Source organism: Epinephelus moara, chromosome 22, assembly GCF_006386435.1.
Source record: "Epinephelus moara isolate mb chromosome 22, YSFRI_EMoa_1.0, whole genome shotgun sequence".
In the NCBI taxonomy this organism is placed as follows: Eukaryota; Metazoa; Chordata; class Actinopteri; order Perciformes; family Serranidae; genus Epinephelus; species Epinephelus moara.
Genome location: NC_065527.1, coordinates 9,301,266 through 9,324,549, shown reverse-complemented (window position 1 = coordinate 9,324,549; position 23,284 = coordinate 9,301,266). Strand labels below are relative to the sequence as shown.

Sequence of the window (23,284 nt, the reverse complement as noted above, 5' to 3'; positions counted from 1 at the left end):
GTACTGTACATATTGGTATAATTTACTGAGTTGTTTGTACTAGTACTGTACATATTGGTATAATTTACTGAGTTGTTTGTACTAGTACTGTACATATTGGTATAATTTACTGAGTTGTTTGTACTGGTACTGTGCATTCTGCTATAATTATTTGCATTACTATTTGTTTTTTCTTCAGATAAATCTGATAATTGTTGCCCGGCCTCTTTACTCATTTATTTAGTATAGTGTCCACACACCTTCTCATTCTACATATACATAGAGGTATACTGGTGGCTTTACAGCCTACATTTTATTTAACTTACAGAGTCTAATAGAGTCATATTATTGATTATCTCTGATCCCCACGGTCAATTTGGTCTTTGCAACAGTGCGACGCAACACCACTGACGCTAGGTGACGCCAAGCTAAAAAAAAAAAAACTAATCCTTTCTGTTGCCTCTTTAACTTAAGTGTTTGTTTTTGGTTATTTTAGCAAATAAAATACCTGACAGATCACAGAACTTCATCACATTGATGCAAAAATCAAACAAGAGTCTACAGCTAAAGTCAGCAGGCGAACACACTCATGATGACAACATGCTGATACTGGCCAGGTGTTATGTTTACCATGTTCACCATCGTAGTTTAGTGAGTTAGCGTGCTAACATTCAATAAGTAGCACCAAACTCAATGTATGTCATTGGTTTTTAGGTCAAACACCAAAGCACTGGACAAATTGTGTTGACCCAATGATGTCACTAGATGAAGGGTCAGAGAGTCATTAATCTCATTACAATTCATCCCGAGGGGAACATGCAGGTCTGTACTAAATGTCATGAAGATCAATGCAATGGTTGTTGAGACATTTTATTTAAAACCATGAATGTCAACCTCGTGGTGACGCTTGAATAATAAGTCAAAGGGGCATTAAAGTCAGGTATAATCGTCTGTGAGCCATGATTTTGTGCACCAAATTATTGCGCAGATGTGATAATTTACAGGATATTTGAAAACTTTGACCAAACTTTAATGTGTCAATCAGTCTAGTAGATGCTGAGATGTTTTACCGAATAAGTAAGTAATAAGTGACCTACTGGCGGCACGGGAGGAAAGGTTAGGGAATCGTCTAAATATTTAAGTCTGGACCAAAGTGGTGGACTGACAGACTGACTGAAACAGCCATCGTTTAAGCCACTACCATGGTTAAAATTCTAATATGACCATACGATAGTATCAGTGGTATGACGACATATCTGATGATAGCCCAGTTTATGTCCAGAGTGTTTCGCTCTGTGACAGTGACACTCAGATCAGGCGTGAAACATAAAAGCACTTCACAAATACTGAACGGTTATTTAAGAGTAGACGTGCGGCTTGATGTTGCTGCTCGGGGAAACAAACAATCCCTCAGCTCCTCTTGCCAACAGTCTTGACAGATATTTATTCATATTTGGTTGTTACCATGGAGATTATGTTTTTAGCCCTATATCACCATTTGTCTGGTAGTTAGAAGAATATTGGAAAGATACTTAAGAGATATTTCTAAAGATGATTTGAAAGTAAGGCTAGAATTATTGTTTTTTTTTTGTTTGTTTGTTTGTTTGAGTAGATAGAGCCTTTGTGTGTCTGTTTATATACCACTTTAATTTTGAAAGCTGTTTGAAATGTACAAAGCTCCGAAAGGCCTAGAAGGTGATATTTATTTGACTTTGTTTTCAGAAGTTAACGATCTCATGGGAATAAGTTATTATTTTGTGGGAAAAAGTTGGGTTTTTTTGCAAACAAGTTTGTATCTAATAATTTGTTCCCAAAAGACAATAACTCCACAAGATAATTAGCCTGGAAATCCAGACCCAGACCTAGAAAGATTAAGGGTCTGGCTATGAGTAATGAAAATGGCCCAACTTGAGGGGCGGCACCAAGCATGCATTTGAAAATATCACTGCACGCAATTGGATAACACTACGACCAATCAGAACAATACACGAGGTGACATATCCAGAGCTTAGCTACCAGCGGAGCTAACTGGCAGGGTAACTGGTAACTCTTACCGTATCCAGTCGGCAAACAGCAAAAACGTCCTTCTTGCAAAGGAAAGACTCGAGCGCCGTCTTCTGTTCCTCTTTTAGAGAAAAAGCCAAGTCTAACTCGTTCATTGTAGCGGCCAAAGCCGTTTCAAACAACTGGTGTTCATCCGTAGCCATCTTGCAATGTTTACTGACTGATTCCGGACTTCGTCGTTGCAGCGCTGTCGTCATCTGTTTAGCTCGCCTCTGGCCCGCCTATATCAGATACACTGATGTGATTGGTGCAGCTCGGCTCCAACGGCATGGGTAATGAGCATCATCATTGTGCTCTTGCGAGAACTCTGGATTTCCAGGGTACAAGATAATTATAGTTATTATCTTGTCGGAATAAGTTACTATCTATTTCCCCCCAAAAAATAACTTGTTCCCACCAGATAATATTATTTTCTGACAAAATAATAACATGTTTCTGGCTTCTTTCCACAAGATATGTTATTTTCTTCTGAGAACAAGCTGTTATCTTGTGGGAACAAAATATTATCTCGTTCCCTCAAAATATTAACTTTTGGGACTTTAGGGACTCCATAGAGACGTCCTGACCTCTGGCTTAAGATATACATTTTTCACAAAATTAAATTGGGCTCTCAATTTTAATCTAATCATGGTGGCAATTTTCAAAATCATCTTTAATTTAGGAGATGATCAAACTGACTTGCCGTCATGTTCATGTTAGTTCACATGGGAGTCACACATCTGAGCTCTTCACTAACTCTGGGGGAATATTTTGGTCACTGTTTTTCATGGATGTAGCCCAGTACAGTAGCTGGCTATATGTTGGAAGATGACATCCCCATTTTAAGTCCAGCTAAACAAAGCCGTGACCAGCTGATTATTTGTCCAACCACAGGAAGTGGTCGTCGATGAGCACAGCACCAAGTGACACATCAGAGGTTTGGTGGGTGATTCAGACGTATCCCAGACACACTGTAGGAAACAGCCTTGTCACACGAGTGATTCTGTTACCGTCTGTTTTCTTTTATGGTCTGGGATTCTCTCTGTGAGGTCCTGATTAATAACAGAATATCTCTCTGATGATGATTTGTCCTTGTGATTCGCTTGTATTGTTGAGCTGTTTGTGGAGCAGTAGTAATTACAGAGAAGCTGCTGCTTTACAGTGTGGCACGAAAATGCAGGAGCTGACCGTTGGTGCCGTTGCAGGCATGTTTCTGTTGTGCAAAGGGGCAATAAAAGGCTTTATTAGACAGGCTTGAGTTCATTATAGACGCTGTGTTTCTCTCGGCCTGCTCGGCTTAGATAAACCTCGCTCCGACCAAGGCCGCATCCCTCCCGCTGTCGCCCCGGGCCCCTAACTGAATTGATTTCAGTAGTAAAGTGACAGTGTTGCCGTAATATACGGATGGCCTTTAATTCAAGCCTGTTACCGTGCCAAGGGGCGCTTGTTTAAGGCTTTATTTACACCCTTGCAGCGCTGCCTGGCATGCTGGGCTCCACGGTGAATCAGACCAGAAGATTTGGATAAAAGGTTTGAAATGCCAAAAGCTCTTAAAGTTGCTCAGGCAGTGTTTAAAGTACTCAACTGTGAACTTGTGTGGGATGCAGTACTTTAGCTGCACTCAGACTTGTTGTCATCAAAAGGATTGCAACTGTTGAAATTACTGTCCGTAAAAGTTTCATTTTCCTCACTTCCTCCGCAGCCATAGGTCTACTCCCACTCAGCAAACTGTTTGTATTTGATGTTCTTTCATGACCTCAGAGTATTCAGCTCTGTTTATGTACATATGGCAGTTATATGTGTTTAAGGGTAGTGTTTCACCGCCGGGTGTTTACGAGGCAAATGTACCTTAAGTGTTTGTAATTTTCGATGGTTTGTAGCAACTAATGTTCATTTTGATGTCATCCCCAATTCAGAGGAAGATTACCTTTACACACTGGGCCATCAATCAGAAGCTTCATCGCTTGACCTGTGAGAGACTGTAATTAAGTTAGCCTAATTAACTTAATGAAGTGTCACACTTGGCTGCCTTTACTATATTGAGTAAATTGAAAGAAAAAATAGGCATCATTACTCATCAGATGTTATGGTATTTAGACTGAGGCAGAGGGAATGCATTTTTTTTTACCAAGCGGGTGTCTATCTTAGTGGGAAAATCTAACCTTTAGCCTGTTTTTATTTTCTCAATGAGGCATTTTTCATTAGCAGTCTGATTGGTTTAATCAGTATCATTGGTGCATTTATGGAATGAAGATAAATCCCAGAGTGTGATTTGAATTTGTTGCTCTCTACATTCTCTTATCTGTATTCAAGTTGGATCTAAATGCCGCGAGGAGCGTGCGATCAATAAGCCCAACAGTCGAGGCTTTTACTCAAGCGTATGAGGTGCTTACAGCATGATAACCTCATCAATGACGGTTGTCTTTTAGACATGGCCAAAGTTTAACCGCAGTTTAATGTGATTTAAAGGCAAGCAGGGGCAGCTAAACTAGCCTGTAGGGAGCACGGGACATGGTCAAGGGTGGCCAGGCGGGACGCCGAAGACGAAGGGAAAATCAATGGTTAGGAGTCACCTCAATCACTTTAACTAGGCGCTACAGACGCCCATGCCCCTCTCAGGGGCCAATTTGTGGAGTAAACAGGAGTGTGTGATTGCTGCCGGGGTCCCCAGTGGCCCCAGCAGTCCATTTCTCTGGACCTGGCTCATTCTAATAACCCTCTTAGCGGAGAGCGTACATGAGGCCACTTTTTTGGACCCCCTCAGTATTTTATGGTCATAAACAGTCGAGCAGACAGTTTTTATCGGCATTCGTTAAGATAACATTCCCACAAGTCCCTGGCTCCTGCTGCGTGGGCAGAAAGCATGCTATACCCTGCAATAAATATACAAAATAAACTTTAGTTTAACATTTCTTTCTGTGAGACCCCCGCAGTTTGGTACTTTGGATATATTTTTGGTCTGTACTTGTGTAAAGGGCTGACATAAAGTGGATTAATGAGCGTAGGACTCGCACTAATAGACGTGAGACTGGAAAGATACTGTTATATGTTGTTACTTTCTTTTTTTAAATGCATTTATTTCAGTGAGAGCAGTTTCTTTTTCCTTATAAATGATCTTCGGCCAAGGACAGACGCTGGCTTGCAAAGCGCACATTACCCAAACAACAGAAGTTTCGTCATGTAGTTTGTGGCATTGTGAGACAAGGTAGAGGACATGAAACTTGAAATGTTTTATTAAATGAAGCCGTTTATTGTATTGATTATAAGGGCATTTCATAATAATGAATCTAGAATATGTTAAAATGTGCTGGTTTTGTCATGCAAGCATGTGTTGAGCCACTTCTACTGCACAGACACAAACATTTAACAGAATGAGAACAGGACTGTGTTTCATCTGTGCCATAAATAACATCGGCAAAAAGCTTCCTGTTCATAACAGAAAGGCTTCATAGTTTTATTTTCTCATTGCTACTGTACATGTGTGTCACTGCTGTCTGCTTCAGGTCGTCTTTCCCTGCTCTGGAACATTCAGCATCACTAACTCACTTTACATAACTATATGAATGCAGATGCTTCAGTTTAGGAAAGCTTGGTTACATAATTTGTGACTGAATTTTTTTGACACAACACAAACTGCAATTTGAAGTGAGGGTCCTGTAACAGCCAACAACAGGATGAAGTCTCCCTTAAATGTCATGTGTCATTTTGAGACATCTCTAGGGAGATTTTTTATAATTCAGTGTCTAATCAATTGAAATTACAAGTATCAAATATTACAAATTACGAAGTAAAATATGTTACGTCATGTAAAGTTAAAGGGAAACCTTCAGCAATTTGGAACATATGTTCATTTGCTTTTTTCGTGAGGGTAAAATGAGGCTAAAATATTGTCATTTTACATCTGCATTCAACAAATACATTATATTTGCACGTTTCTTAAGTATAACATTACAACATTTCTAAAGTGACGCAGTATATGAGCTGTCATCTGAAGATGGAGGGGATGGTGGATGGTAATATACCTAGGCAAGATGCCCGCCAAGCTTCAGACCTCTGAGCTCAACAAACAACAAAACTGGTTGTAATGTAGTGAGTCACTGCTGTTTTTCTAGTGGGTGTTTAGGCATCACATGTGGGTGTTTTTTAGGGAGACATTGATGTTTTTCCAGTGGGGATTGTGCACCCAAAACTAGGTATTTTAAGCAAACACGATCCTATCCTAACATTAACCAAGTGGTTTTTGTGCCTTAACATAACCACACTGTAACCACAGCATAGTTGAAACATAAAAGTTTAACATATTCGGTACATAATAATGTAGAAATGTGACTTATGCGTGGTTTCTAGAAACATACAGTGCCAACATTTGTTCTGCATTTGGTTTGGATGTTGTTAGCCTAGCTTAGCATAAAGACTGGTAGCATGGGGAAGCAGCAAGCCTGGCTCTAATTAGCACTTCTAAAGCTAACTTACTGAGGCATTACATCTCATTTAATTAATCTGTACAGAATTTAAAACTGAAATGTAAAAAAAAAAAGAGCGTTTGCAGTTTTATTTGGAGCACATGCTGGAACTTTGGGAAGCCAGTGAGGGATCATGCTCTCGTGCCTTGGCCTTATGATCAGGGTGTTAAGCTGTGTACACCCGTCAGAGTTAAAAACGACATCTTCCGACATCAAGCTCACCAATTTGAGCCGTATGCTAACCAAAATGTAGACACAATAGTTTACCCATGTTTTTTACAAGCAAAGAAATTGATATTACGTGTTTCACAAGTATGGACAAGAGAGCAGATTGAGAAAGTCCCAGTGAATGGATTTAATGTTTCATGATGGATTTTTATGTATTCATAATTGTATAGATGCTGTGGTGGAATTTGGTGTAATACACCACATATGGCTCCATGCAGGGAGAGCATAGTGTTTTGCCTCTGTAGTGTTGTGCATAAAGCAGGCCTTGTCATTTACAGTTGTGTACTTGTGGACTATAGTGAACATTTGGGGGGAACCTGCATCAAATATTCAGTGTTGAACTCATTATGCCATGTAGAACACATTCACCACTTAGTCCCAAGTCTTGTCCTCTTTGTTTTCATCTTAAGAAGCATTTTCTCTTTGACGTGTTGTGTGTTCTCAGCCTTGTTCAGAGATAAAGCAGAGATACGCAACCACTTCTCCCACAGTGCCCGAGCACTCAGACCCATTTATGATTCTCTGCTTTATTCTAAATGCTTCAAATTGGAAACAGAGAGAAAGCCGCTCTTCTTTTCCCAACTGTATATCCTCTTCCAGGAGGCATCTGTGGTTATCTGACGAGACGATAAAAAGAAAAACCTGCTTGTGAATTTTACCTCTGATTAAATTAGGCGTCGCCTGGTAACTTCACCTCGGTATCAGTCATGCCTCACTAAAATGGAAATACGTTTCTTGTAGAAAGAAAAAAAATGGGACATTATAGAATGCCCTTTGTAATAAATGAAATGGGAATTGCAAATATGCCCAGTCATGAAATTTAATTGTGCTCTCTGGTGACTGGTTTGTGAGTGCTGAGGAGCAGAGGTGCAGGAGAAGTGCTGGGGGCAGAGGTGGTTAAATGTAGCGCGTAACGCACTGCCTGAACAGGCTAATGAAGCCGCTGTTTATGACCCACTGCAATTGTGTCATCTCTTGAATGGCAACAAGACGCCAGTGCACACGTACAGGCACTTATACAGTTACATGGAGCTGCACACACACACCCAGAATGTGGATCTATCTATCAAAAGTGGTATTGTCTTTAATACATTTTATTAATATGTTAATGTTTTTACAGGAAAAAGGGGAGATATGCTCAACCAAAATTATGTTTAGTGCTGTTAAGAGGCCACATTCCTACAGTACAGTACAACAATCTACAGTATCACAGTGTACCACATTAAAGTCAGTTACAAGGACTTTATAATGTCAATAAAAGGTGAAGAGAAATCAAAGCAATAAGAAAAATACAATTAAAATACAGTGACACATGGAACAATGTTGGCAGACTTTTTTACGGAACATCAAAATGGCCAATATTTAAATCAATGAGTAAGACTTTGGCTTTCGAAATCTAAATCAACATTTAATTATTTTTATTTTATTAATTTTTGCATGTCTGTTCACTCTTTTTTAACCTGTATTTCTTCACAGTTGCAGATAAAGATTAGGCTAATCACACTAACATAATTAGTGTTATACTATTTGTAGTATTAGATTCCAGAGTTGGCTGCGTGTGATCCAGACATTTCCAGTAACTCCAGTGTCAGTTCAAAGTGTAAAGTTCAAAGGTCTACATTTGTTGAAATTTTTTTTTAACATTTTTACTAAACAAAATTAGCCTTCCAGAAACAACATTTTCACTGCGGTCACAAAGACAAACAGTTTGCTCTTCCAAAGCCGCACACAAAGGGAAGCACCTGCATTACAGGGCGGTCTAACAGCGATCTAACAGCACTATATGTTACATTTATTCATCAAAGAAAGTTGATTTAATTAAAATCATTTAATATGATGAATCACTTAATTCAACCTGAGGTTTTTGTTAGGGGATTTTTAATTTGTGTTTAGGCTGACGGCACATATTCAATGCTTGATTTGAAAACCTCAATAAAAACTTTAAATGTAATAAAATAATATTTGGTACAGCCTTAATTAATTCACTAGAGAAGCATTTTCTTAAGAAAATTGGCATGATTTTTAGAGAAATTTATAAACATATGAAAATGGTGGCTTAAATGTAATATTGTGTACAACTCATAAACTGTTCATCATAATGAGCTCATGTACAGATGATCAATGTGCAGTGCTGAGTGTTTTAATGAATTTAGGTCGTACTCAATACGTGACAATGAATGTGTGGGATTGAATTTAAAAAAATTGCTCCAAAGTGATCAATAATAGTTTGAGTATTACACTTAGAGATAAAATTCATGGATTCAGAAATATCTTAAATATGTCCATTATAACATGAAAAAATGTTTATAGATATTCAGCCTGTCAAAATGGGCATTTTTAACAATAAATAAATAAATAAACTACAGTGAAATGAATAAGTTTAATAATACTTTATTTCTATAAAAAATTAAATAAAAATTCCAGAGCTGACTTTAAAAATTAATATATTACTTACTTTTTTTGTTTAATTTATATATTCTTACTATGTAATGTTCTTATTTTAGATTTTCTTTGCTTGACATTTTAAATTTCCACATTTCTGTAGTTTTTTTATATGAAAAACATAAGATTCCCTAAGAAAAACACCCCAAAAATGACCCTGTTATTATTCTGACATGTAGTCATCTCCTTGATAACTGAGCACACTGAGGAAGACCATGAGATGTGGATGAAAGCCCTGAAACACAAATAAATGTACCGCAAGTTAGGATTACTTTTGTTCCTCTTGCTATAACTGCTAGTTCAGATGTAACTGCTTGTACATGTGCAATTATTTGTTGTTTGTTGCCTTAAAAATCACTTAAATTTATATACGCGATTCATTAAACTGATTTATTTATAAACTAGAGTTTAATTCATATTGTGCAACATGACTGAGTCTCGGTTCACCACTGATTACATTATTTAAACTGGTGTAACCCCGTTAACAAGGATTTTAATTTACATAAAAGCTTAATGTTTGTGCTCCCCCCCCATATGCACGTAGCGTTGCACGAGAATGTGCACCACTGTGCTGCTATCTGTGCAGCTGAACATTCATCTGACTGCGAGGGCAGTGAATCCATCAAAGGTGAGAGGACACTATAAAGCAGAGCCTCTTCTGCATACAGACATTGTGCAGTGTAAGACACACTCATAAATAAATACAGTGAAAGCCGAAAACATGATAAGAAAATCAGTCACACTAATTAACTGCTAATTCTTTTGAGGACTGCATAAGCTTGATAAAGGGAGGCAAAGCTTATTAAAGTACATGCTGCGTTGTGCATTATGATTCCTTTACAGCGTAAATTTAATCCAAGTTTATGAGGTTGATTGGTGTATGGCTTGCAGATCTGTGTGTGTGTGTGTGTGTGTGTGCTCAGGGGGGTGCAATTAATGGTGCAAGCAGCAGGGATGTTTGACTGAGGAGTGTTAGCGCCGGACTGTTCTTTGTTGCCACCCAGGGCTAAATCCGAGCCGCCCTCCTCTCCCTGCATCACATGATGGAGACGCTGCTCCGCTCCTGCCCTTTAAAACGTGACCGCAACTCGAAAGAAAAATGTGGCATTTCATTATCATATATGTATATGTTAGTGCCAGAGGGCCTGCCAGCCTATGGAAAGTTCGCAGTGAAAACAAACCTGCCCTCCCCTCCTCCCCTCTCCCTCGTCTCCCCCCAGTGGGAATTGATGGAGATATCCCACAATGCCAGAGCCCATCAGCTCCTGCAGGCCCGTCGGAGGGGGAGCGTCTGCCTCTTCGCTCTGCACAAAGCAAACGTCTCTAGCAGGGGCCACTGATGCAAAACACAGCTCCATAGCTCAGCCTGTACAGTCCACAGTGAGAGACAGAACGTTGCTGCTTCAAGTCTCCTCCGTCCTCTGTCTCTGCATCAGTGGCTGCAGTTGCGCATTAAAATGTGATAATACAGGAACAACTGCACGTCTTCGAACACAGACAATATCAGGTTTAGAATAATGATTATGGTTACATGTTATTAATATGTCTTCCACCACTGATGTGATGGATATAATGCAGTTTGATTGCTTACATAATTCCTGTAGTATATCCGTATATATCCATATAGTATTAGTATTATCCATGTCATCAATCCTGCCAGAATATTTCTCAGTCAGTGAAAGCTGATCCAATCAATGTGTAGATCCATCACGTGAAAAGAAAATGTAAAATTAACAAAAGTTTAAATGAAGAAAAACCAAAAATAAATACACATACACATAAAAAATCAATGCCACATGCTCACTGTAATTCATGCACTATAGAGGAGATGGTTCATCACTGCATTTTGATTTTACAACATATTTTACCATGAGCTTTGTCAGGATTATTTTGGTTACAAATACCAACCAATATACCTACCAATCTGTATGAGACATACAGTGTATACTTATTTTTAAGTTGAAAATTCAAGAACACGTTAAAATAAGCTTAATAAATAAATGTAAATTGATACAATTTACCATAAATAATTAAAGAATTAAACAATTCAGTTTTAGTTATTACAGTTTAGTTTATTATTACACATATAGCATTTTCTGTACTATATGAAATATTTGTTAATGGTTAATAATTTGTTAACAGTCTATAAACATTTTTAGGCGGCTATTATAAAGTTGCAACTGATGATGATGATGATATCTTGTTAAATGGTTAATAAATACTGTGTAGTGCAGCTACAAACATTAATTGGGTGGACGTTATAAAGTTGCAGTGTTTATAGATGCGCTACATTATTTATGAACCATTTAACACAGTTTATTATCATCAGTTGCAGCTTCTTAATAGCCGTCAAAATAATGTTTATAGACTGTTCTGGTAACCAGTAACAAATACTTATAATATATAAAACATAATATACAATATGTGCAACAATAATAATACAATAGTATTACTGATCATTAGTAAAATCACTAATTACAATGTGATTTTTAACAGAAAATAAAACTATTACATTTTTTTCACTTAAATCCTTAGGGAAACAATTTTTGTGACAACAGCATAATGAAATGATAATATAATTGAAAATAAAAATAAAATAAAAGCCAACAAACAGAAACTGCAACGGTAAATACATAATTTTTCAACTCTAAAGATCAGCGAATCTATTAATTATTATTCCACTCCAGTGTCATCATATTGAGTCCTGTATAGAGTCAGTTTTTCCCATTTTCTTTCTAGCTGTGCTTCTTGTAGTCTCAGGATGTCCCATTGAAAAGATTGCTTCCACAATTTCAAACCATCCATCTTTGATCCTTCGTTGGTGGTGTTTCTTAACCCCAGTTCCTAGTAAGTGAAAACTATTAACTTAGTTTAATTAACTATCAAGTTACTAGCTATTAACGATTGTTATCATGTTACCGAAACATAAGTTAATTAATTAAGTTAATTTTATTTCCCACCACATATTTTATTTTCTTTATTTTTCTAAGATCCTGTTTTCTCGTTGTCTTTATGGGGTATTAAGTAAACTTAAAGTCAATGGAGTGCTGGAGGAATGAGTCCGAAAATGCAGAAATGAGTTAGCATTTTTTACACTTCCGGTTCCCTCGTCTCAGAATCAGTGGGTTTTTGGTAGGATGTCTGAAACAAGGTCTGTGTTTAACCAAGGTTAAGAGATGTTCACGTTTTGTTCTGGGGTATAAAATACGTCAGTAAATACACCACTCGTGAATGTTGAAGCTTTTACGCGTCTTTAAAATAATGGTGGCGAACAAGTCACTAAATTAGACTACAGAACTTCCTCACGCTAAACACACGTTTACAGCCTTGTTGTGGTGACGACATAAAGTCATGCAACCGTTTAAGCTTAACGTTAACTTTTCACTTTTGGCGATTGCAATTGCAATTAAAAAATCTGGAGATTATCTGCTGAACAAAATGTGGAAGTATCATTAATAGCTAATTTTCTGCAATAATCCAAAATCCAGTGATAAAATCCCATTGGTTTTTTGCCGAGAGACAAAGGGCGATGCTAACTTGCGGCCTACAGAAAAAAATTCTCCCTGCAGCACTCTGTACTGATGTTGCTTTGTGTCTGTCTGGAGTGTGAACAGGAAATTGTTTGCCAACACTGGGCCCATATTCATAATAATACATCACAATATAATGTGTTTACAGCTTATTCTCGTGCCCCAAAGTGTCCAGGACCTGAGTGGATGCAGCTTTAAATAACGTCCGCATTCTCAAAAAGGTTTAGATCATCTTTTAATTGCAGTGTAGATATTTCAGTGCAGATTAATAATGCTGTGACACATATAATGACTGACTGCTCTGTAGGTGCTCTCTAAAAGGAGTTACACCCCTCCCCAAACAACTCTTAAGATACTCCCCAGGTGACGTGTGCATTTCAGATATGACTAACGGCTCCTCTTCTCCATCTCTCTGACACTTTAAATTGCACGCTGCACAGGCAATTTCTGTAGACTCACTCCATAAGCCCGACTATAAGGGCAGATAAATGAGGAGAGGGTCCTAACGGAAGGCAATCTTCAGCTGTAGTATCACTTCCAGCATAGCGTCTCACTGAAATTCAAAGAAACATGAAAACAGATGAAGATTGGGCCGCGTCTCTCCCCGCCGCTGCCCTCCTACCCAGGCTGGAGGAGGAGGTGGCTCCGCAGGCACACAGACAGCAGGATAATACCAGCAACAGCGAAGCTGTGGAGCGCCGACACCCGTCTGCCTCCCCTCAGGCAGAGACAGGTGTGATAGGTGGCTGAGGGGTTGGATTGGGGAGGATAAAGAGCACATGAGAATTCCTGTGAGGGCCCTGAGAGGCCGAGAGGACTGGTGTCACCCTGCACCCCAGGGACACACACTAAATCATTTGAGGAGGCATGGGAGGCACATCTCTGGCTTTATGAGATAGTTAGCATGCGCTGGCCCCTCCTCCCCTCTTGTTTCCCATTTAAGAGCTGACTGGCCCTCCGATAACGGATGGCGTCACAGGTAATTGGAAAATTGGCAGGCTTGTCAGGGAGATTTGGTGGATGGCACGAGTGTATACGATGGCGGAGTTCATGAGGTGTCACCCCACAGCTAGATTTATATCAGCCCTATGGACCGGCACCAGAAAGTATCCAGAGTTCAGGAAAAAGTAGCACATTTTTCTCCGGGGTGGGACTGCATATCAAGACTGCTCCAGAGGCACCGACAAGGTTCCTGTTAGTAAAGAGATAATATATTGGCCGTCCTTTGCATTAACCCCAACCTTAATTTACTGTTTCTACACATGCCTTAACAACTGCTGCAAATAGCTCCACAAATAGCTCCGTACATCCTACACTGATTTATTCACACCAAGAACCAGGAAATACATGACTTTAACTCATCTTCATCTTTTATGACACTTTAAATTTCAGTCTGCATTATCAAACTGTGGTTTGCATGATGGGCCCACACGTATATTTTTACTTCAGTATGAGAAATAACCAGGAACCTTCATTTCACCAGTGAAGACAATCCAGTGAAAGTCATCCACAGTTTGCTCATCACAGTTTAGCGTGGGAGATGGGAGGATTTGGGGGCTACATCCCCCCCTGCTGGCCAGAGTGGAACACAGTGGGAATATTATTTTTTACCATTTGAAATAATCTCCGATAACAAACCATTTCTTTTCAAGTAGAATTAGAATAAACATGTATGTTGTCTTATTATCCCAAGACAGTTTACCTAAACTAACAGTATAGAGGAGTTGTGAATCCTAACTGACCCACACAAATGAATAGCACTGAAACATAAAACAGCATATTTCTTTGATTTCTACAGTCCCATACCACCGCCACTACAAAAAAAATACTTCATCTTGTTGTACTACTGTGATTTGTGCACATGATTAAAAAATATATGTATCATCTCTCCTGACCGTGAAGACTCCATATTGTAGCACTCTGAAAGGGGCCATTTTGCATAGTAAGTATATTTACTTCTGCTACTTAAACTGACCTTTGCCAGTAATGCTTATATTCTTCTATTCAAGTAGAATTTCTATTGCAGTACTTTAACTTTAACTTTACTTTTACTTTGGTAAAGGATCTGAGTACTTCTTCCATCACCAAGTTCAAACAAAAATGATTATTGAATGTTGGATAGATTGCCAGAACATTCCTGGTTCCCAAAGGATAAGTCCCTTTGACATTGGTGATCTTCAGATTTGTCCTCTAGCGCCGCCATGAGGTGTTTTGAGGGAAATGTGTCATGACTTTGCATCTGGTGAGGTCAGATTTTGGTTTACTTTTTTTGATCAAATGCCAGTAATGCCTGGTTCACACTACTCAATATCAGCCCAATTATAGCTCAACACAGCGTCGTGCAGTGTTGGCTCGTATCGTGAACGACAATGAGTGTTGTACGCGATAATCCATCGTTTCATCTCGTGTAGTGTGTCATAGTAGACGACAACCGATACCTCGTCTGGGACGCCTCACAACGTTCCAACAGAAAGTCTAGCATGTTTGATTTTCTTTTTGTCGTTCACGACTTCTCCCATCACAGCCGTCACTTTGACCAATCGAAACACAGATTGATCTGCTGCCGTAGACAACTGTATGACAACAACACCCCAGCGTTTTTAATATTTCCTCTAGGGATGTTACCACACAGAGTGAAAGGGAGAAATGATGGTGTGAAACAGCAGAGGCACTTTGTCAACCCGCTGAGTTAACGTTACTGTCATTAGCATCAAGCTAGCAAACAATGTTACTTCTTCATAATGGAGGATATAAAGAAATGAAATAAAAATAGTGGCGGGGCTTTTACTCACCACAACTGCAGAGGCTCCCAGCTTCATTTGAAACAGACTACATTATAGACGGTCCGTTATTTATTAATCCCTCTGTATCTTTATATTTTTACTTTTTTATCTGCTCCCGTTGTCTTTATAAAGTTAACACATCACGCCGTCATTTTAAACTCAACACTTCCTGTATCTGTTTTCAAATTAAAAGCCCCTTATAACTTAGGTTGAGAGAATCCCTTCATTTTCTAAAAAGGCTTTTATTGTGAAACATTTGTAGGAACTTGTTGTGGAGGATTCAGTGACTTGTATGTTTGCGTATGGTGCTTCAAATGTAGCTCCTGCCATCTGGTGGCACTTAACGTTGCTACAGTAATAGTTCAGCTGGCACATGAACAGACACAGTGAGTGAAATAATAGTAATAGTCATAAAAATAGGACAAGAATAACCCGATGACATCACACACGTCATGAAAGACGACGGGGGATGATTTGTGTGGACCATCATGTAGCGTGTTGTGTGTGTCGGCCAAGTCACAACACGATTTTATGACCCCACAATCGCCTAATCTGACATAGTGACTTTCAGAACGGGCAGAAATGTGGTGAAGTGTGAACCAGACATTAAACCAGTGATTCTCATCAGTCTCAGCTACTCTTTGTGGTTAGTGCTAATTAGCAAATGTTAGCATGCTAACACGTTAAACCTAAGATGATGAGCATGAACACTGGTGAATTGGTAGGCATAATGATCATAACATTTAGTTCAAAGCAGCACAGTGGCTGAGTACAGCCTCACAGAGCCAAGATGCTACTGTTGTGAAGTTGCAAAGATCATTTTTCAGACATAATTAAAAACAAATTAGACCAAATGTTTGTGAAACTGTAGTTTTTAAAGATGAGAAAATCTTTGTTGTTATACAATATGGACAGCTATGTCCTTTTTCTGCCCAAGAGTCTAATGTTAAATGTGTCTGCCAGTGAAATTCTTCTTCACAATCTATTGTTAAAAGATGTTTTCTGTTTTTTAATTAGCGCACACACACAGTCGGGACACACTGCAGTATTAAAAACTGCTTCCCCAGTGACTGGCCTTGAGGGGCAACAGTTTTCTGTAGGCATGGACCAGATTGTGTGAGGATGATCTGTCAGGGAAAGTTTACAGTGTTTAAGAAATAATATTTATACATTTATATGAGTACACAAAGAGTCCGTGTGGGAGAGAGACCCTGGGTGATTGACAGAATTAGAGCCAAACAGCTAGCTGGAGCAATGTGGATTCATGAGGTGCTGTGGGCTGCAGGTCCTAACCTGTGATCACACATTCTGGTGTGTAGATGTGTTTATTAACCTCTGGAGGGGGATAATTGTATCTGTCAGAGTCGTTTAATCACCACTGCAGCTCTCACCACTGTCACTTTCACTTTGTCTGTTTTACTAAATCAGCTGGCTCCTCGGTCGGCCCACCGTGACTCCTGCTCTCTGTGTGTCACTTTCTTTTTGTTGGCTGTAAAACCTGCGTATACATTTGGGAGCTGTTCTGTTATTTATATAAAAAAGTTAATGTTCTTTGTGTAACTCTGTGAGGTGATACCACAGAGCAGAACGATGATAAAAACACTGATTGTACCATCAGAGAGACATGGTTAAAGGTGCAGGCTAACCCGATTAAACACTCATTCTGCCACCTGCTGCCACACTAAATTGAGTTTTCAGTTTTAGTTTCTTTGTATATTTATCACTTTTCCCAATATTTATCAATCCACAGTAACCACTCAGAGAGCTTAACATTCACTCTCGCATCAAAAAGAAGGAGATATCAGAGGTAGTGAAACAAAAGCCTGGTGCGGCAGCTAGATTTCTTTCAAACCCCCACAAATTATACATCAAAATAAAGCACAGAGCCTGTAGGTTTTAGTTGTATGTGTTCATTTCCTCCATTCAGGGAGATTTATTTGCAGAAATGGTATATAATATAATTAGTAGGTTTTCTTTTGTGCATTATGACCTGAAAATAAGAATCATTGTGTTTTCATTATCTTAGACTGAGCTGTTTATTTCTACATATGAAGCACATCCTTGTCCTAGGAGATCGGCATGTTCACCACCATGTTTCTACAGTAGCCCAGAACGGACGAACTAAACGCTGGCTCTAGATAGGATCAATAACGTTTTTGCGCCAGCCACCTTAGTACGTAGCATCGGAAAAATGCAGATTTTTTTTCAATGTGAAACTGCTTTACTCAGTGTTTTTACCAGTTTAAATCACCAGGGGTCTCATTAATAAACATTGTGCACGCATAAAACGAGGCCTGAAAGAGGCGTACACCACTTCCCACGCAAAAGTTGTGATCTATAAAAACAGGCTTGATGGGAGAAACTAGAAATTGTAGAACAGTTTTTAGTGCACGCAAGTTTTGGCTCTTGCCCTTACGTACATTTTTAGTATGGATCCTGTGCATTGTTTTATAAATTAGACCCCAGGTCGGTTTGTTGTGAAGAGGAGGAAACCTCAGCAGATAATTTTACCTACAATAAAAACCTCCTAAACAATGAACACTGACAGAAATCGACGTTTCATCTCGCTGCAATTCTCAGTCCTTACCACTAGATGCCACTAAATCCCCCTAAATCTTACACACTGTTCCTTTAACCCTTTAAAACCTGAAGCAACATCAGTTTTCTTGTCCTGCTTTCAGACACCTTTCGCAAATATTTAAACCCTTGAGCTTTGAGCAAATTGGTTTCTTAAAAAAAAAAAAAAAACATGGGAAAAAAGGCAATGAGCATCTTGGTGAAAAAAAAAATTGCAAAAAAGAAAAAATAAAGAACTTTTTTTTATAGAAAATTATTTTTTTTAAAATACGGAAAAAAGAAAAAAGCTAGGGAAGAAACTAAATTATTTTACAGAATTATTATAATATTGTAAATATTATAATATATTTTCTATATATTATATATGTATATGTATAATACTTTTAATATTTTTTATAATATTTTTTATTATTTAATAATATTTAATTTTATTTTTTATTACAATTTTTAGCACTCTTTGCGGGTCATTTTAACTTTATTTCATCCTGTCTTTCTTTCTTTCTTTCTTTCTTTTTTTTTTTACTAATATTATTGTTTTTAATTTTCTCTTTTTACTAATTTCTTGCTATTTTTTTGGGTCATTTTTTCTTCTGTTGGTCATTGTTTTCTTTCCATGTTTTTAAGAGAAATTAAGACAATTTGCTGTTTGCTCAGGTTTCAAAGGGTTAAACAGATGACAATAAAGAACAGCTGGGAAATAAATGTGGCCTTAGGAAATAAACATCCCCTTAAATAAATAAAAACAGTCCATTGAAAATGTCCTCTTTTTAAAAAATAAAAACGTATTTATTTATTGAACTATATACTTATTTATATATTTATTCATTTACTTCTTCATTCTTTTATTTCAGGATTTATTTCACAGTGTTTAATGTTGACTTAAATGGCATTTAGTAGTGGTGGGGTTCAGACAGAATTAATTGTATGCCCTTATTAATTCAAACTGATGCTTTGAAGACACAGCAGTTGCATTACCAATGAATATTAGTTTAGAAAATACAACATTTACCCAATTTAATGTGACTTCTGGTATAAATCACGCCCACTCCTGGTCTTCTGTCCGAATACAGATACAGAGACAGATGATGTTGTTGGTCAAAGAGATGCAGAAATAGCATCTCTGTCTCCCTATGATTGTCTGGCATCCTGTCCAGGGTTTACCCCGCCTCTCGCCGCCCCCGTAGTTTGCTGGGATCGGCTCCAGCCCCCTCACGACCCTGTAAAGCATAAGCAGTAACACATAATAGATGGATGGTGGTTTGATTGACAGGTATATGGGCTTATCAGTGCCCAAATCCAGGCTTCAAATGTCAGCACAGCCCCTAACGCAAGACAAGGACTTTGAAATTGGACGATTCAGCAAAACCCTTAAATGACCCTTCAGTGATCATGTTTTTTATGTTCTTTGGCAGTGTTTGTAGAATTGTCACTTTCTACAATATCTGCTTATGACCAGTACAGTAGTGTTGAGGTGAGAGAAAGTTTGTGGTCAGTTCCATTATATGTCCATCCACTCTCCTGACTCCTGACCTTCAACGCCACATGAAGGACACACTGCTTCTTACATTGGCACTGACAGTTGGCCCTGGAAGTCAATTGCGATGAAGAGTCAGTTTAGTTTTTACTTTCTGTTCATTGCTAACACTGACATGACTGTATGATGTGTCCTGTGTTTCCAGGAGGAAGAGGAGGAGCAGCTGGAGGAGGAAGGCTCCGTTAAAGAGGAAACGGCAGAGCAGGAGATTCCAAACTAAACCCCGAGCGAGAGGACGCAAACACACCACTGCTCCGTGGCTTCACCTCCAGTCTTAGCATTTCTGTTCAGACTATAGCACACGTAACTTTCTACTAGCCTCCCAAAGTTTCTAGACAGCCAGCAGTTAGCTTCCACTCCTGATAGTTTAGCAACCAGAGGTGTATTTTAGAAAACACTATTTAAAAGGTGATATCTTTAGATTCAAGGGTAGAGTTTGTACTTTTTATGAACGAGGCTGGACAGACGGACAGACATCTCTCAGATTTGGGGCATCTTCATGAAGCAGCACATCAGAGCATCCAGCCACAGGAGCACACACACACACACAGACACACACACACCACTATGCTTCTTCTACAGCAGAGATATGTGTCTGACTGTTGACGCCCAGCCACTATGATGTATTTATAACACTTTCCATGCAATCTATTTTCATACACTAATGACCAGACAGTGTGTCCACACAGAGTATCCTCAGTGTCCTGTTTACAAGATGAAGCTAGCAGAGCGGGGATGAGCTTTTCTCTCCGAGTCCACAGAACACTTCCTCTTCCCTGCCGAGCACGCTCACGCCGGTCTGACGTCAGCAGTGAAGTGCTTTCCACCGTCTTCGAACGCATTTCACTCGACATTTGACTGGAGGATTTTATTTTTATATTTCAATCAGTTTTCATTTGTCACATGTTTTCATATAAGGTACAATTCCAGTAAAGTCATTATTTCATTTCCCCCCCATTTTAATTATCTACTTATTTTCTCACTTACTTATTTTGTTTTTGGTGTTGCAAAGATACTTTTTTATCTTTGAGTTACAGTATCTTTAAGTGTTACATACCTGTTTGTTTTGTCCTTGGATTTGTAATAAAATCTTCCATATTTAGGACGTGTGTCTACTCAGAGATTGTATTCATACTTTGTAAAGTAGGATTAGTTTTGGGTTCTTTTTCCTTCCTCTTTTATTCTGGTTCTTTGACCTGCGAGTCGTCTGTGGTGCAGACTTGGTTTCTAAGCTCTTTGGGAATTATCACTCGCTTGTCGGCAAAGTTTGGCAACTGAAAATTAATTGAAGCTACGGAAGTGTTGACACCCTAATTCCCTTAAATCCACTGCCAAGTGTGATTTGATACTAAAGATGACCCAAATGTAATGTAATGTAAAGTTGATTTGAAGTGATGATTACATTCTACGAGAGCTAACAAATCATTACATGTGACCACAAACTGCTGTCAGGCCAAAGCACCGTCACACTCTCACAGTGAATCTGGAATTATCCCTTAAAGTGCCAATAAATCTGAACTGCGAACGTATTTTGCTACTCTATCACTGACACTTAATGCATATTAAATGTTGGAAATCTATCGATCAAGGTGGTTCTTGGCCTGTTTGCTGAGTGGCTGACTGCAGTGACACAACAATAGCGGTTAATAATTGTCATATATCTTAACCCTGTCTGGAACATACGTCAGTTCTCCTGTTTGGGGGGATTTAATTTAAGTCCAGTCCACAGAGACACTTAAAATGTACCTCTGAGGTTATAGTTGTACATCTGCATTTAGTGTTGCATGTTGCATCATCTCAGCTCACAGTGTGACGAGTGAGAAAGCAGAAAAGGATTTTGTTGTTCTGATTGATTACTCGTCAACATCGGTCAACCCAAATAATGATGGTAGGTGCATCAGTATAACGTTCCAGGTGGTTCTGTCTCCTCTGGTCTACCTATGTGCATTCAAACTGATTTGATGAATAGCTTCATGTATGTAACTCTGTTGCAGATACCAGACTCTTTCTTTTCATTCAGAGGGGAGACATTTAGGAAGTTTTCAACTGCTTGTAGAAATTAAAGGGGCTCTATGTGATACTCAGAGCGCACGAGTTGCCTGGAAACAGCTTTCAAAATGGAGAATGCTAAGCTGGTGGCTAGCAGCTAACAGTGCTAACTCCATAAACAGCCCTAAACAACAGCAAAAATGCAATCAGAGCTAACTGGGGGGAACAAGAGGGTGGGCAACGTGCTTCCATAATGACGCCATCCCGATATCAGCAGTAACCGCCGTAAGATGGTAGGGATGCACGTGATTAGTAGCCTTGATTAAACGTCCGCCCCCTCGCTAGCTGGCGCCAGGAATATTAGCAGGTTTTATTCATGTACAAGGCAGTTTAACTGTCATGCAGCCGTCTGCCACTAGTGGGTACTACAGAGCCGTCAGACAGCAGTCCCTCTCCCCGCGGTAATGCTCGAGTAGACTGGAGTTTTAAAACAGCACGGTGGGAATTTGGAGTGATGTCCACTCCCCAAACCATCGCAATTTGGCAGTACTTTGATCTAGAAAATGAAAACAAGGTAGCATGTAGGCCATGTCAGAAAAAAATGACATATAATCACCAACTGGAGCAATGCACAACCACATTCAACTCAAGCATTTGGATGTTAACCTGCATGGAACGATAGCTACTGCTGCTAGCGGTTCTAGCCACACACAGCCAAAATTTTCACCAGGAGTCGATGTGATTCCGCCCAGTCTGAGAAGATAACACAACAATGACCTCGCGAGATATGCGTCTACTTAACTTTGTTGAAGGTAAAGGCTTCAGGAAGTTAATGGAATATGTTGAGCCTGAATACACCACACCGAGACCTTTGTTTTAGACTGATCGACTAGTCTTCATTAGAATTTTTGTTAAGTCGACAGGGAAACTAGTCGTTTGAAACATCCCTATATGATGGCAGTGCAAAGTGGCTAACATGCATGCACATGACCGGCTTACTACAACAAACCACAGAGACGCTCACATGGCAACACACACAGAGGCAGCGTGACTTCATTCTCTGCTCAGGACGCCATTACTGCACCACATCTCAACATAGCAAATATTGGTTTGCTACTATATTAATGCTCCGAATGTCACATACAGAAACTTTAAAATTACAGCAAAATAATTACAGGTTAATACTGCTAATATTTAAAGTATGCCATTGCTTCAAATGTGAGCAATGTCAAGATGGTTTGGCATTAGATAACAGTGCACATTGATTATGGTTTAAAGGTGCTTTCCACTGATCTGACACATAAAGATGTAGTTTACTTGCCATGGTTAGTACCACTCTGCCTTATAACGCCCTCTCTGTGTTTCGGGAGGGAGCTTTGTCAGGTCCAACCCCCCTGATGATGTCATAGTGACGTTTTCAGTCTTATCTCTGCTTTGGTTTGAGGGTTACAGATGTTCAACGGAGAGTGTTACAAAGCCGGGGTGTGTTGTCTGAAAACCAGAAGTGTTTACCAAGCAAGGATGGCGTCAGTCGGCATTATGGGAAATGTAGTATTCAGAGACTTTGGAGATTTCCACATAGTGAGAGCTAAAAGTGACGATGACTTAGCCTGTGCTGCATCAATTTTGGCCATTTTTATTAAAATATTATAGAAATGCAATGCTCAATTACTGGAGTTGAACAGTATATTCTGAATAAATTAAATACATATTTTC

General features: G+C 39.0%; 1 protein-coding gene across 2 annotated transcripts in view; it reads left to right on the top strand.

Moving 5' to 3' along the window:
• The window catches only part of phf14 (PHD finger protein 14), a 100,795-nt gene extending 80,113 nt beyond the window's left edge, over window positions 1-20,682 (top strand). For both annotated transcript variants that reach the window (XM_050034252.1, XM_050034251.1), the window contains exon 18: window positions 19,725-20,682. In XM_050034252.1, the coding sequence (XP_049890209.1) occupies window positions 19,725-19,799 (75 nt within the window). In that variant the 3' untranslated portion in view covers window positions 19,800-20,682. The remainder of the gene's footprint in view (window positions 1-19,724) is intronic.
• The last annotated feature ends 2,602 nt before the right edge of the window (window positions 20,683-23,284 follow it).